Raw genomic sequence first — 14,891 nt, 5'->3', positions numbered from 1 at the left:
GTAGAAGAGGTCCCTGTCATTATGTATTCGATGGTACTCCGGCGAGGGGAGCCTCACGGAGGGGATAGAGAGAGAGGGAGACATGGGGTGAGGAGTCATCGGGACGGGGTTACACGAGTTACCCACCTTCAGACCTCGCAACAGCGACGAGATTCTATTGTGAAGCAGGTTTTTTGATAACTTGCCAGAATTAGGGATGTAAACGGATCGGATCGGATCGGATATTGCTCTTACCATATCCTTTACCATATTTTTGTAACGGATTCGGATCGGAGCGGATAATGGTCGGATGCGGATTCGGATGCGGATTATATCGGATTACGGATATGGAGCGGATTCGGACCGGACTCGGATCGGAAACGGATTATTAAGAAAATATACGCATAAAAAATTAAAAGTATGCTTTTCTATGTAAAATATGCTTGTAATTATAGAATATAGCTAAATGTACACACTATTTCGTACAACAAAGCAATTTATGTACTAATAGCATACATATTTTGACCGATGAACTAACTATATTGTCTAAATATTTAGGGTTGGGCTAATTTCTCGGATTATCCTCTTTGTAGACCTCGGATAATCCACAAAAAATGGCGGATAATCCGTATCCGTCGGATAGTATCAATACCATATCCTCTACCATATCCGCCGGATATCCGCTTGATCAGTATCCGCATCCGTATCCATATCCGGCTGATTTCTAAAAATGCATACCATATCCTCAAAAACGGATATGGAAGCGGATTCGGAGCGGAAATTATCCGTACCATTTACATCCCTAGCCAGAATTCAAGTTTATCGGTGCAATGAAAACTAGTGCACGTTAGAGGACCCCATTGTGCGAGTTTTTGATTTTTTTTTGTTTCTCTTCATTCTCTTTGACTATTTTCAAAACCAGGTGAAATTTGTTCGCATGAGCATTCATACCAAGTTGATTTCGTCAAAAATAGAAGTGGGATCTACAATATAATGACTAGTTGGGTACTTAAACATTAATTTTGCCAAATTTGGTGAGCAGTCTATCACATACTTATAGTTTAAATTAGCCCTAATTTCAGTAAATCGACAAAAAATCATTTGTATGAAAGTCTACGGTCGATGTCTTGTTGGTCCATGTGAGGTGGGCACCATATGTCAGCGGCCCCGCGTGATTGAAGCCTAGATTAGAGGAACATTGTTCTCGGCCGCGCATCGATTCAAATATCCCGTCGTGTCCATTCAAACATTCTGTGACCAATTTTTTAGCACATTCCCTTTTATCCCTGGTCTAGAAGCTACAACCCACCGATCATGGAGGGCTCATTCGGTAACAAGAATTATCTTACCTATATCCCCCACCCTAGCCACATCTACCCACATTTCACCCTATTCCCCCCAAAATCTTCTCACGCACCAAAACTTCGACTCTCCACCGTACTAGATCTACTTCACCGTCGGCATCCTCCTCCACAACGCAGCCTTGACCAAGTTGGTTGTCCACCCACCAGATCCGCTCCTCCGCCGCCCTCGCCAGCGACCGAATCCGCTTCACCGCCAACCTAGTCCCCCCATCCAATCGTCGCTTTTCCCCAAATATTCTCATATCAGAACTCCGCTTCTCCACCATACCGCAACTGCTTCAACGCCGGCCTCATCCACAATGTAGCATTCACCACATATTATGCCCACCCATCGGATCCTCTTCAATGCCACCCTCATCCACCGAACCGGATCTACTTCACCGTCGCCCCTGCACATCAGAAGATCTATTCCACCGACTACCTCGGCTGGATCTACTTCACTGAAACCCGTGTCAGCGCAACAGATCTTTTTCACCAATGCCCGCTTCTCCAGATTCGGGACCGCTTCAATGTCTCCCTCATTCACCGCCGCTGGAATGCCTAGTTTCCCCTCCCTCGCCGCAACTTGGTAAGCACTCTATCCCGGATGATCGTAGTGTTTCTTTAGACATGTTTTGCATAGTTATTTGCAGTTCTCATACGCCATTCACTATATTGATGTGTTGCTTCGCATGCAGTTGGTTCTAATAATGCACAAAAGCATTACCTGGTCGCTACCATCTTGTTCCTTCCAGTGTTCATCCACAAGTGGTTTGTCCTACACCCCTTTATTAGCTGCTAGCTATTTTTTCCTGCATGCTATTGTCTCACTGCCTTCATGATTTCGTCTATGTGGATCTCTAATATGGCTGCTCTTATACCACAGCATTATCATGCAGGTCTGGTCTTCGGATTATGCAAGACTAACTTGTCAATGTTATTTTTCCAAGCGATCCATCATGCGAACTGCTATAAGAACCTCCACGGCAGTGACACCAGGAAAGGTTGAAATTGGAGTTCTTGGTTGGTAATTATGGCAGTTTACTTATGGTATTATCTATAACATGTATGCATTGTTCCTTTTGCCAGAGATTGGACTTAAAACCTTCCAGTAACTATGATATTTATGCTTTAATGTGTTTCTGTTAGAGTACGTCATGGGCCTGGGCCCGTTAGTCTTATGGTTTGCTTAGGGGTCAAGTAAGCCTTGCTTGGGAGTCAAGTAAACCTCTCTATATATAGAGAGGAGATGTATCAATCTAATCAAGCAAGAATTAAGAAGGAAATCCCTTCCCTCTTGCCACCGGCCGTGGGCAAGGCCCCCGGCCGGCCCTCTCGCGCCCTAGCAGCCCTCTCTCTCCCTCCCAAACCCTAGCAGCCACATAACACTTGGTATCAGCTTTCCCGGGTTCGATCATGTCCAGCCCTCCACCGAGTTCTTCCCACCCGCCGCCGCCGCACTCCGACGTTCCCGCTGTTCTCTCCCCGGCGGAGATCACCGCAGCCCTCCGCGATCTCACCACTGCTGTCCAGGAGATCCGCCTCTTCCTGGCCGGTCCCTACAGGCCGCCGCCGCCGGCGGCGCTGCTGCCGTGGCAGCCGACGCACCAGGCGGCCTCCGCCGCGATCGTCGGGCCGCTGCAGCCGATGCTGCTGCTGTCGTCACCGCCACCCGACGCTAGGCTGTTGCAGTCCTCGCTGCCGCTGCCCCCATCTCCGGGCCAGGCCCTACCTCGGCGCCGGGGGTCTCTCTTCTCCAGCAGCCGGCTGCCTTCTTCCCCACCGGGACGCTGCAGCAGCAACAGCAGCAGCCGCCGCCGCCACCAACGCCGCCGCTGCAGCTGCTGTCCTCACCGACGCTGTCCCTGCCGTTCGGTTGGCAGCCCGCAACGACGAGCGGCAGCTGTCGTCGCCACCAACACCGCAGCGGCCGGCTGCTGCCGCCACCGACGCCATCCCGCGCCTTCGGCGGTGTGGGAGCGACCTTGGCCCGGGCTCTACATCGACACCGCCGGGATGCCCTTCCACCAGGTCTGTTCCCTCCGTCGCCGTCACCGTCACCGCTTCGGCTTGGATCGCTATCCGCCACGTGTCGGCGCCGGTGAGGCTGCAGGCTGCCGCGCGCGGCCTCCTAGTGCGTCGGCGTGTGCGGGAGATGCGTGATCTGCAGCTGCAGCTCCTCCAAGTTGCGCTTCGTTGCGCAACGGACCTCGATCTCGTCCGCTGCGTCGGGGATCTTGGGCGTGCGATTTCCCCCACAGGCGGCGGACATGCTATTTTTCCCGCGGGCAGCGACCTCAAAGTCTGCGCCATCGACAGTCATCCGGCGGGGAGAAGGCATGGTGTCACCGATAGGAGCGCACCGCGTAGCACCACTGCATTCCGCCGCCGGCCGCCGCGCGGGCTCCTTTTGCCCCGCTGGTTTCCATGGGATCCAGGTGGTGCACGTCCGACGGGCGGATGGTGTCCACTTTATGTTCAGGGGTCAACAATAAAGCGTCCCAGTCCATTTCAGGTTGGGAGTAATAAAACAAGTCGAGATGTGAAAGGCTCGTTTTTAGGTGTTAGGTTTGTGTTGCGTCGAGTCATGGTTTGTTTAGGTTGCAGCTCGAGGACGAGCTGCATGTCCAGGTGGGGTGTAGTGTCAGAGTACGTAATGGGCTTGGGCTGGCGGTATAGCCCGTTAGTCTTAGGGTTAATTAGAGATAAGGGTCGTTTGCTTAGGGGTCAAGTAAACCTCTCTATATAAGGAGAGGAGACATATCAATCTAATCAAGCAAGAATTAAGAAGGAAATCCCTTCCCTCTTGCCCGGCCGTGGGCAAAAGGCCCCCGGCCGGCCTTCTCCTGCCCTCGCAGTCCTCTCTCTCCCTCCCAAACCCTAGCAGCCACATAACGGAGATGTATCAATCTAATCAAGCAAGAATTAAGAAGGAAATCCCTTCACTCTTGCCACCGGCCGTGGGCAAGGCCCCCGGCCGGCCTTCTCGCACCCTCGCAGCCCTCTCTCTCCCTCCCAAACCCTAGCAGCCACATAACAGTTTCTGCCTATTTGAAATGCTTGTCTTGGAGAAACTATGTAGCTTGTTTAAACCTGACATCTAGTCAAGTCATTCTTAATGCTAGTTTACTTTATGTTACTAGCTATATCATGTATGTATTCTAACTTTTTCCAGTGATGACTCGAAATACCTGGCAATCAAAGTTATATTCACCCTCTACTCTATATCTGAATATGTGAAAATTCTTATGCCATGCAAAGCAATATCTAGTTGGTTTAAATATGATATATCAACTGTTTCATTCTTTGAAACTAGCTGACTTGATCTTAAATGTGATACCTAAAGTCATATTAAGAACAATGGAGTTCGAGGGCAAGAATTTCAGCTACTGGATGAGCCTAAAGTGACATGCATATTTACTAGGAGTCGTACACGCAAGGGAGGACCTGTATCGAGCCTGTTCCACAATCTAATGTAAGTTTGTGCTTAGTATATGTTTCATATATAAGCTTCAGCTTGTTTCTGCTACATGCGATTATCTGATATCTTCATCACGTAAAACATGCTTGCAGAGTTCATTGTTGTAACTTTGTTTGCACTATTAGCATAATGCAGTTGTAAAGAAGCATGCCTCACCAGAAGAGAGGCCCCAAAAAATTTCAAACCTTTCTTCCCAAGTTCCCATGCATCTTCCCATAGCCGTCTACGTCGACCAATCCTTACAAATGATAAATATCTCAAGGCGGTACTTTATCCAGAAAGACAGGGTGTTTGCTGCTCTTAGATCTGTAACTGATATGTTGAGAAAGAGCACACAAGATTTAATCAAGGCCATTGCCAAATACCAGCGTGTTATTAATGATGCCAACATGAATCCTTCCTGATTATATGCAAAACAAAAATATCTAGGAAGACAATCTGCCTTGTAAGCATTACTTAAAACTTAGGTTTGTAATAGTAATTAGTTTAGTTTATTATCTATTTTTTTTAGTTATATCAAATGTGTGTAGTGAAACCTGAAACACTAATTGGCTATTAAGTGGTTGTAATTGTGATGGGTTGTGCTGCTCAGTTAAATGGGGTAATTCTAGGCCCATAAACGCGAGAACAATACGGGTCGAATAATTATGTCTTACTAGATGAAACCCCGCGCGTTGCTGCGGAAATATTCAATAAAATGTAATATGTAAAAGATTTATGACTAATAATTGAACAATATAGGGTATGATCCGTGCATGGTTATTCTTTTTGAAAAAATTAAAGAAGAAATATCTGGGTGCATAAAAAAATGGTACTCATTCATAGCAAAAAAGGGCACAAAGGAGCCTATCTTGCTTCTACTGAAGGTCAATGTGTGTACCACTTTGAAGCATCAGCCTGAAGTGATTAAATCTACAATAAGCTTACAGATTAGCCTGTATGAGAAACAGGTGAAGAAAGATGTTAAAGTTTCAGAGATAGACACGAATAGAAAATGAGCTAAGGAAATGTGTACCGCTGGTGGCCGTTGAGTGCTCGGAGCCGAAGAGCTGGGCTAGGGACGGAGCTGATGTCTGAGATATGATACATGACGCTAATTGGTGATAACTAAATTTTGGTTAGCATCGGCATGAAGAAAATGTTAACTGAAATACAGCAACTATGCAGCAAGTAAACTACTCCATATTGAACATCAATGTATATTAGAAAAAGGTGCGAGCCTTACATACTCCTGTTGAGTCGTCTCTCATTGACCTGTATCTGCATTCCAAGCAGGAGATAACCCAATAAACTCCAGCGCAACAGGAAGAATGGATGGCGACCGATGCAGTGGCACCCGATACGGCTATACACCGTCCGATGCACGCTTGGCAATACCAGTGCACTCAGGACACACCCGACGCCCTGTGCCCACGCCGCAGCACAATTTCGGTCGTCCCTCCACGAGGATGCAAGACGCTCGATGCCAGACGTCTGCTTCGTCGCTTCATTCCGCCACCGAACACCGACGACGCCACGATGGACGCCGTACGCATGCGTAACCCAACAATGACATGAAGATAGGACGGAGGTTGTCTCATGAAACAAAGAAGCATGAAAACGTACGTGCCACCACCATTCGGACCCCTTGCCGCCGGCGCCGCCGGCAGCCCATCCGCGGCAACCTTCCCACTAGCAGGTGAAACCTAGCAAAAAAAAAAAAGCCCAAATATTAATAGCTCATGAAAGCTTAGACGGGTGAGAAAAGGTAGTGAGGTGAAAAAATACCATCAGCTGGAATGTTATTTGAGCAGCGGAGCCTGTACCGAAGACCTTTAAATACATAAAGATGTCCGTGTGATTGTAAATTTCTAGTGCTAGGACACCTTCTTCAATTCAAGGTATATTTATGTATGAAATTAGTGTAGGAAGGAGAAAGGACAGCAGGTAGGGGAAGATGAATAGGAGGGATGCGTTGATGCAGCAGACAAAATACGAACCATCACAGCTAACCGGACACGCTGATGAGAACGTTGAAAGAAAAGGAGGTGACGTGGAGGACTGAGAGGGCAAATAAATCAGTAGTGGGGGCCTCCTATTTAAAGATAGAAGTAGTCAAAGCTAGTTAGTTGGCCCGACCCAATATGTAATTGGGCCGACCTAGTCTTTCTTATAGGGCCGGCCCTCTTAAGGTGTAGCAGTCCTTGTGTGGGTCTGTCATCTACCACAGACATTTGCCCAGTTAACGGTGTTACCGACCAGTTTACGGCGCCTGCCACGTGTCAGTTACCATGATGTCAGCGGTCAACGGGCTCCCCCGAACTCTTTTGCCACTGTTCGATTTTTCGTCGACAAAGACCCCTTGATTCGGAAATCCGTGGTGGCTCCTTACGTGACGCGATATGCGCCACATAACTAGTTTTGTTGCCCAGTTTTGTCGCCTTAGACTGGATTACGTGACGTGATATGCTGGAGCTCGGTGGCGGCGTGTGAGAGGTGAAAACGGGGGGAGGGGAATGAGGAGATTAGTGTGTGCGGTGAGGATATTTATAGGCGCGAGATGAGATTCGTGCTCCGCATTCTATGGTCGGAACGCAAGCGTCGCACCGTTGGATGATTGACATGTGTCGAAAACCCTAGCGGTAAAAATAGCTAAGGATAAGTTACCGTTCAAATTACCCGAAAATGGCGCCAAGATTGGCGGAACCATTAGAACCTTTCAAAGTTCCAGGTAAGAATTTAAAACGATGAACCGTTATCTCTGCAGGGAAGTAAACCGGACTCTCGTTGTAATAATGAGGTCGATGGATGAAGTCCCGCAGGATGAATGATCTTTCTGGCATGTGAGCTGGAAAGAGAAGTTTCATGAAGCCGGAGTTCTTCAAGTTTCCCCGTGTTACCGAGAGGTTTGTCGGATATGAAGATGATTCGAGCAAGGTGGAAACAAGAGGTGAATCTCGGAGAACTCTGGAGGCTACTGTTGTGGGTATATTTCATGGGTGTACCATCGACAGTGCTTAGATCCGGCAAGCCCGGGTGGCCCATAGACGGTGATGGTGGCGTATGGCCCATCGGGCGGCCCAGTTGCTATAGATCAAGCTGGATGAAGTCCAGCCTAAGACGAGGAGGCGGATCCAGCGACCAACTCTGGATGTCGGATCCGGCCTGGCTCATCAGGGGTAGCCGGATCCAGTACGGCGTATAAGGGAAGACTGATCCTTGACGTGCGCGACAATGTAATATTCCGTAGTTAGGCGACTTGTATTCCGGCTAGGACTCTCCGTGTAAACCCTAGGTCCTGGCGCCTTTATAAGCTAGATCCCGGGAGCCCTAGAGGCACAACCACAACTCATTGTAACAACGCGAAAGCGCCCAGATAATTCCAGACAAGCAACAATAGGCCCTGTCATCGTGCAGGTGATCCGAAGCTGGGTAAATCGCGTACCACCGTCCCGAGGACTCTCCGCCCGATGGCCCCTACTTCTTCTCCCCCTCGTGAGGATCCCTCCTCCGAGGTACCGTCGAATAGGCAACGACAGGCGCCGCGTCGCCGCTCTCAAGGCAGCGAAAGCGGCCTCCGCTACGGAAGCATGCCTCAGCTTGGGCGGCGGCGTCAACAACTTCTCGAGCTCACCGTCGTCGCCGGGGTACTACGCGGATGGGCCGCCGATCTCGCAGATGCGGCTGTCCCAGATGAACGGCCGCGCCCGCTACTCCCCCGAGTACACGAACAGTGACATGACCTTCGACCCCAACACGACGTTCTCGCCGGATATAGCGGCGAGGGGAAGCGGCGCCTTTCGCTTCCCCGTCGACCTAAACTCGTCGCCTAACCTGCGCCGCACCGACGTCCACGTGACAGACGGCACCGGCCTTCCCCCGACCTCTTCCCCGACGAGGGCAGGAGCACCCACCAGGTGTTTGGCAGTGCGTCCAGCGTGTCCATGGGCGAGGACGAGGTGAGTTTCCTTACTTTTTATGTGTTATGTGCATCGTAAACACCGTGGGGACTGAAAGTAGGTAACTTGCTGCGTAGATTGCCGCCGGGGACGAGGTCCTCAACGGCTTCATACGCGGCCAAGCCTACGAACCCCCCGTCGACGAGTATGAAAAAGAGGCCGAGGAGGACGAAGGTGAGGAGGAGGTCTAGGAGGAGCTGATCGACACCGACACCGGCGTGACTACGACGAGGACGACGACGCGCAGGCGTTCCGGCGGCACTCGTGGTCCGAGGTGGAGGTATTTGGAGGACGAATGTCTCATCGAGGCGTGGAAGCAAGTGAGCTTTTGCCCCATCACCGGCGCCAACCAAACCGGAGGCAAGTACTACAAGCGCACCCTCGATTCCTTCAACGAGAATAAGAACTATGGTGAGTATGCCACCATCAAAATGAACCGGAACGAGGGCGCCCTCTCCCACCGTTGGAACATCATCAAGGCGGCGTGTAGCAAGTTCCATGGCTACTATGAGACGATTAAGAACCGGCGGGAGAGCGGCAAGACGATGGTGGATTGGGTATGATCTACGCAATATTGTTCATAATGATCCATCTTGTTCATAATGATCCATCTTGTTCCATATCTTGTTCATTATGATCCATCTTGTTCCATATCTTGATGATCCATCTTGTTCCATATCTTGTTTTGCATCATGTATTGTTAGATTCTCCAAGCCTTCGAGATGTACAAGTTCAAAAAACGAGAAGGACTTTATCTTCATGCATTGCTTCAACAAGCTACAAGGTTGCAAGAAATGGGACGACCTCCGCCTCAATCTACACAAGGACGGGGTAGAAGGGCCGGTGGATCCTGCCGGCGCCTCCACCGGACGCCCCATTGGCAAGAAGAAGGCCAAGGCCGAGAGGAATGCGGCGCCGGTATTGGCCGCCTTGGACGCCTCCCTTGAGAAGATGATCACCTCATTCTCGGTGGCGAACAAGGAAGCGGCGGATAGGGCCGCCGTCGTGTGGAAGGCAATCCTCGACAAGTAAGACATGAAGATCGAGTTGGAGAGGGAGAAGGTGGAGGCGGCGAAGATGGAAGCTCACGCCTCTGCCATGAAGGCCACCAACAAAGCGACGCAGCTTTCGTTGGCCAAGATGTCTCAAGAATCCAAGATCTTGATGACCGACATGGAGAAGATGAACCCGTTGGCGCGGGCGTGGCACGAGATGTACCGCGAGCGCATCAGCCAAGAGGTGCTGGCGGCGCGAGCTGCGTCGGCGTCTCCCCCGGCACCCTCCACCTTCATGTCTCCGCCGGCACCCTCCACGTTCTTGTCTCCACCGGCACCGTCGACGTTCATGCCTCCCCCGGTGACCGTGGATCCTGTTGCAGCGACGAAGCTGCCGCCGACGATGAGGAAGTCGTCGAGGTTGAGCCGCCTCTAACCCCGTCATCTGATCAGTTTGCTTGGAAGGCGAAGTTCCTTTTTGCAGCCGAAGACGGTGATTCGGTGGCCGTATATGGCCCAAACTTCATATTCGACAACCTATTTGAATTTGGTGGCTGTGTTAGCTCAAACTTTAAATTCGTAAATTTATTCGAATCTCTATGCTTTTGTTTGAGTTTTCAATTCGAATCATCTATTGGGCCTATCGTATGGGACGTACCGGTGTGGGAGCAGCTCCCCCAAATGGAGGATAGTGTGCCGGTGTATCTCATACGACAGTACCGGCGCTTCTGCGGACGACTATATGGGTGCGCCGGTGGAATGCTCTAATCGTGCCTAGGAGTATGAAGAGTGTGCTAATGGCATGGCGTGTCGGAGTCCGATCGTGCCTACTCGTCAGAGGAAAGGAACCCGTCGTGATGGACCCACCTGTAAGCGACGGCCGTGTGTTCATTCGGCAACGTGGCCGAGACGAACCAGGCAAGAAGCACGCGCTGGGACCACGCGGTCGGAGTAAAGAAAGGAAAACGCGAGCTCGGGGTCTTGACTCTCCCACTGCTGACGTACTACTATTTTTATCATTATCGGCGGCAAAACCGAGCGGAGATATTAAAAGGTCGGCTGCGGGCGCGTGAGGAGGCCAGCACGCTCCAACGACCCGGCGGAGAGGAGAAAAAGGAGAGGACTCGCACGCTAATGGCAGGTTCGTCCTTCCCCTTCCCCTCCAACCCTAGATCCCTCGATTATCTCGATTAATTTCCGTCCGAATTCTATCCCGTAGCGGCTGGCGACCCGATTGGGCTCCGCGCGCTCGATTCCGCGTCAGATTTGGGCCGCGGGATAGCGTATGATTAGGATTTACTCATCGCACTCCCCTGGATTCGGGATTTTAGGCACGGCTACGCGCTTGTGCGTGAGCTCGGAGGTTGCCAGACCAGGAATTTGTTCCCTGGTTGCCCAAGCTATGGAGGAACTGGGGTCAAAACATCTCAATTCGTTCGGGAACTTGGCATGGGGTTGCTGGCGCATGCCAAGACGTGGCTGCAGTACAATCAGATGGGTTCCCAAGGTTTCAGGTGTCCGGTGATGCTTGCTGTGCCAGTACCAACCAATTCAGGGCGGGTGCTCCATCCGCTCTTGCTCTGATGAGCTTGATTCAGTCATTCCGTCGTTGATTGATTGGCTTGAATCCGGACGATTTGGTTCGCTTGAGGAACTCGTTGACTGGTACTTTGCAGTCCTTGCGGCTCCACGTCTTCAGTTGGCCTTGAGGCTCGGGCCAATCACCAAAGACACCAGAGAGCAAAAGGCTCTGGTGTCTTTCGTGATTCGCCCGAGCCACTGGACTTGCTACTTTTGTAGTTCAGCTTTTGAATCATCCATTTTGTTCCACATGATTCATAGTGGTCTTATGCAGCTCAACTTCTAAATGAAATTATTAGCTGTTGATACAAGCCTAATCATGCATTTATGTTTCGAGCCTTTTGCTTCTCTGTTTCTACACTTGAGTTGGAGCCGCTGGTAATCAGCGATATGCTCGTATTGGTGATGTTATTGTTGCTGTAATTAAAGACGCATTGCCGCAGATGCCCCTAGAAAGATCCCAACTAATTCGAGCTGTAATTGTACGTGCATGTAAAGAGTTCAAATGTGAAGATGGTATAATATGATCCCTTATGATGACAATGCATCGGTTATAGTTGATCAAAAAGGAAATCCAAAATGAACTCGAGTTTTCGGCGCGATTGCCAAAGAACTGAGAGAATTGAGAGACGTTCATTTAGTAGTTTCATTAGCTCCTGAAGTATTATAAATACTAGTTAAGTAAAATTTATATCAAACAATAAATTTAGTAGATTGCGTTTTACGTATATGTTTTAAAATCCAATATGAAAAGAAAGAAAACATGTTGAATATAGAAAAATTTGGAGGAACCTATAATTACTGTCTTATGGGCAAAGGCACTACTGCTGATTTACTAACCTTGTAAGAAACGTGGGCATGAATAAAAAGGGAACAATTCGAATAATATCTACAAATATTACCGAAAACTTTGTTAAAAATACTTCTACGAGAGGGTTTCATTGAAAACAGATATTTCTTGTTTTCAACTTTGCGACATCAAAAGAGAAAGACTAGAAAAGGAATATATAGAACAAGAACCTTTTTAAAGCGTATAAGCCAACCCAGATAGAACAAGAAACTTTGTTAGGTGTTGTTCATTTTAGTTTACTGATAGCTGCATAGCTCCAATGCTGTAAGCCTGCTTTCAGTGATGCACCTATGGCATATAATACAGCCTCTTATGTCATTGAGATTGGGTCTCACATATCCTTTTGTTCTCGATTGTTGAGACCAATGCTTGATCTTCACTCGGCAATGCGATTTCCAGGTGCGCCACCAAAACCGTGGGAGCGTGCTGGGGCTGAGGGAACATCTGGTCCGGCACCTTTCAAGCCACCATCTGGTGGCAGCACTAGCGATGTCGTCGAAGCTTCTGGTACAGCAAAACCTGGAGAAACCATTGCTCCTACAAACGCTTCTGCTAATGTAAATAACACCGTCTCGAGGGCGATGCCCCAACGGCCTTGGCAGCAGCAGGCAGGCTATGGAAATTCTTATGGAGGTAATACACTGGTTTAAAGTGTCTCTACTTTGTGTGGATGACTTAGCAAACTAGTGGTGGTCCTGATTATTTTACATTTTTATCTTATATAGGAGCAGGATACGGATCCAATATGTACAGTTCAGTTGGTGGATATGGCAATACTTATGGTAGCGGTGGGCTCTATGGGAATAGTAGCATGTACTCCAGCTATGGAGGAGGTGGTGGCCTCTATGGAGGTTCTGGGATGTACGGAGGAGGCATGTATAGCAGTGGGATGGGAGGCTCTTATGGTGGTTACGGCATGGGTGGCATGGGTGGTATGGGTGGTATGGGTGGCATGGGCGGTATGGGTGGCATGGGCGCGATGGGGCCTTATGGTAATCCCGATCCAAATTCATTTGGACCTCCCGCGCCACCACCAGGTTTCTGGGTGTCCTTCCTACGAGTGGTACAATACTTATCCTACCTACTTTCCTGTTAATCATGATTATGTTTTGTTTTAATTCGTCCAGCCGTCCAGTGCACATTAAAGCTATTGAAATGTTCAGTCCTGTGAAATATGATTATGATTCATTTGCTGCCCAAAGCAACCCAATCTTGCTTTTAAGTTTGTTTCTTGTGAATCCAGATTACCCACTTCATTTCACCCTGAAGCTCAGACTATTACGAAAATCTAGAGTGGTTTACCTATGTTCATATCTGTAGTTATGCCTTGTTATTATGTGGGTGTTAGTGTACATTGTGGTGTATGCTATCATGTTGCTGCTGTGTTTGTGTTCGGCACTGGCTACTAACAATTTTCTATTGAATAGAGATCTTATCATCTCTATGCGGTAACGCAGTATCAAAGTTAACAGATACTACCCCGGTTCCTCAAAATAAGGTGTATATATTTTTAGTCAAAAGTCATTGTAGTGTAAGTTTGACCAATCTTATAGACAAAATGATGAACATCTACAAAGATTTAATAAATGTACTAACTTCCTCTTATCCATATTATGGACTGAATGGAGTATGAAAATAATTGTATAGTGGATCTGCTGTTACTGATTTGGTACTCTAGATGGTTATATTTTTGTCTATTTGATTGGTCAAACTTACAATAAGTTGATATTTGACTAAATTTATACACCTTCTTCTGAATGAACGGAGGGAGTATGACACGTTCAATGTTATATTACACGTCATTCACAACACATGAATTTTAATAATTTCCCTCACACTTTTACAGTTTAACCTATGCTTATTTTAATTGAGGACAATTCTTCATATGTATATCCTGAATTGGTGCAGATGCATGGCGCTGTCAGTTTCTTTGGGCGAGTTGCATTCCTTGTTGAACAGAATACACAAGCCTTCTATATGTTCATAACAGCTATGTTGCAGGTACAGTTATTGTATGTCTTTTTCTTTTGCTTTTGATTGTATTCAGTTCGAATAAGGTGCTCATATCTACAAATCGCTGGTACCATGATCACCACAGCTCTTTGATCGGTCTGGCATGCTTTACGGCGAACTTGCAAGATTTGCCTTGCGACTGCTAGGAATCCGAACTAAGTCGAAGAAGGGCCGTGTTCAGGGCCCCGAGGGCCCATCATTTGAGGGACCTGGCCAACAGTTTTTGGAGGCACCAAAGGGTAACAACTCATGGGAGAATGTTTGGGGAAACTAAGACGCCTCGGCTTCACGGGCTGTTAAATTTAAATGGAAACATACAGTTCTGAAAGGAAGATGCTCGAGACCTGCATGTCAGTAGTTTACTTGAAAGCCATAGGGGAGTACCCTGTTCAGAAAAAAATATATGTTTTAGTTAGCGAGGAACACAAGGGCTACTGTAATGCTCTTTCTGTTTTTCATGCCTTAATCTGCTGTGAGCCTGAGGAAGTCTGGTTTGCTAAAGGATGCAGGGTTACTTAAAGCATCTCTGTTGTATTGTATCTCTTTGGGGGTAAATAATACCTGTATCTTGGAAAAAAATGCAGCAAAATGTATTGCGCTCGTTGTATGTTATGTTGATTATTAGCCGAAGCTGGCTTTGAAGTTATTGATGGCACATTAACACCTGAGTTCTCTAGGAAGTGTCACGGGATCATCAACTTGAGTTTCTGC

At 48.3% G+C, this 14,891-nt stretch overlaps 1 protein-coding gene across 1 annotated transcript; it reads left to right on the top strand.

The window, feature by feature from the left end:
• The first annotated feature begins 10,801 nt into the window (after positions 1-10,801).
• LOC124670117 (peroxisomal membrane protein 13-like) lies at positions 10,802-14,825 on the top strand. Its single transcript, XM_047206621.1, has 5 exons — positions 10,802-10,877; positions 12,567-12,800; positions 12,893-13,230; positions 14,076-14,168; positions 14,266-14,825. Exons 1-5 carry the CDS (start codon positions 10,871-10,873, stop codon positions 14,452-14,454), a joined length of 861 nt encoding a protein of 286 aa, XP_047062577.1. The 5' UTR covers positions 10,802-10,870; the 3' UTR covers positions 14,455-14,825.
• Positions 14,826-14,891: the final 66 nt, after the last annotated feature.

Source organism: Lolium rigidum, chromosome 7, assembly GCF_022539505.1.
Source record: "Lolium rigidum isolate FL_2022 chromosome 7, APGP_CSIRO_Lrig_0.1, whole genome shotgun sequence".
NCBI lineage: Eukaryota > Viridiplantae > Streptophyta > Magnoliopsida > Poales > Poaceae > Lolium > Lolium rigidum.
This window is presented reverse-complemented; position numbering and strand designations above follow the sequence as displayed.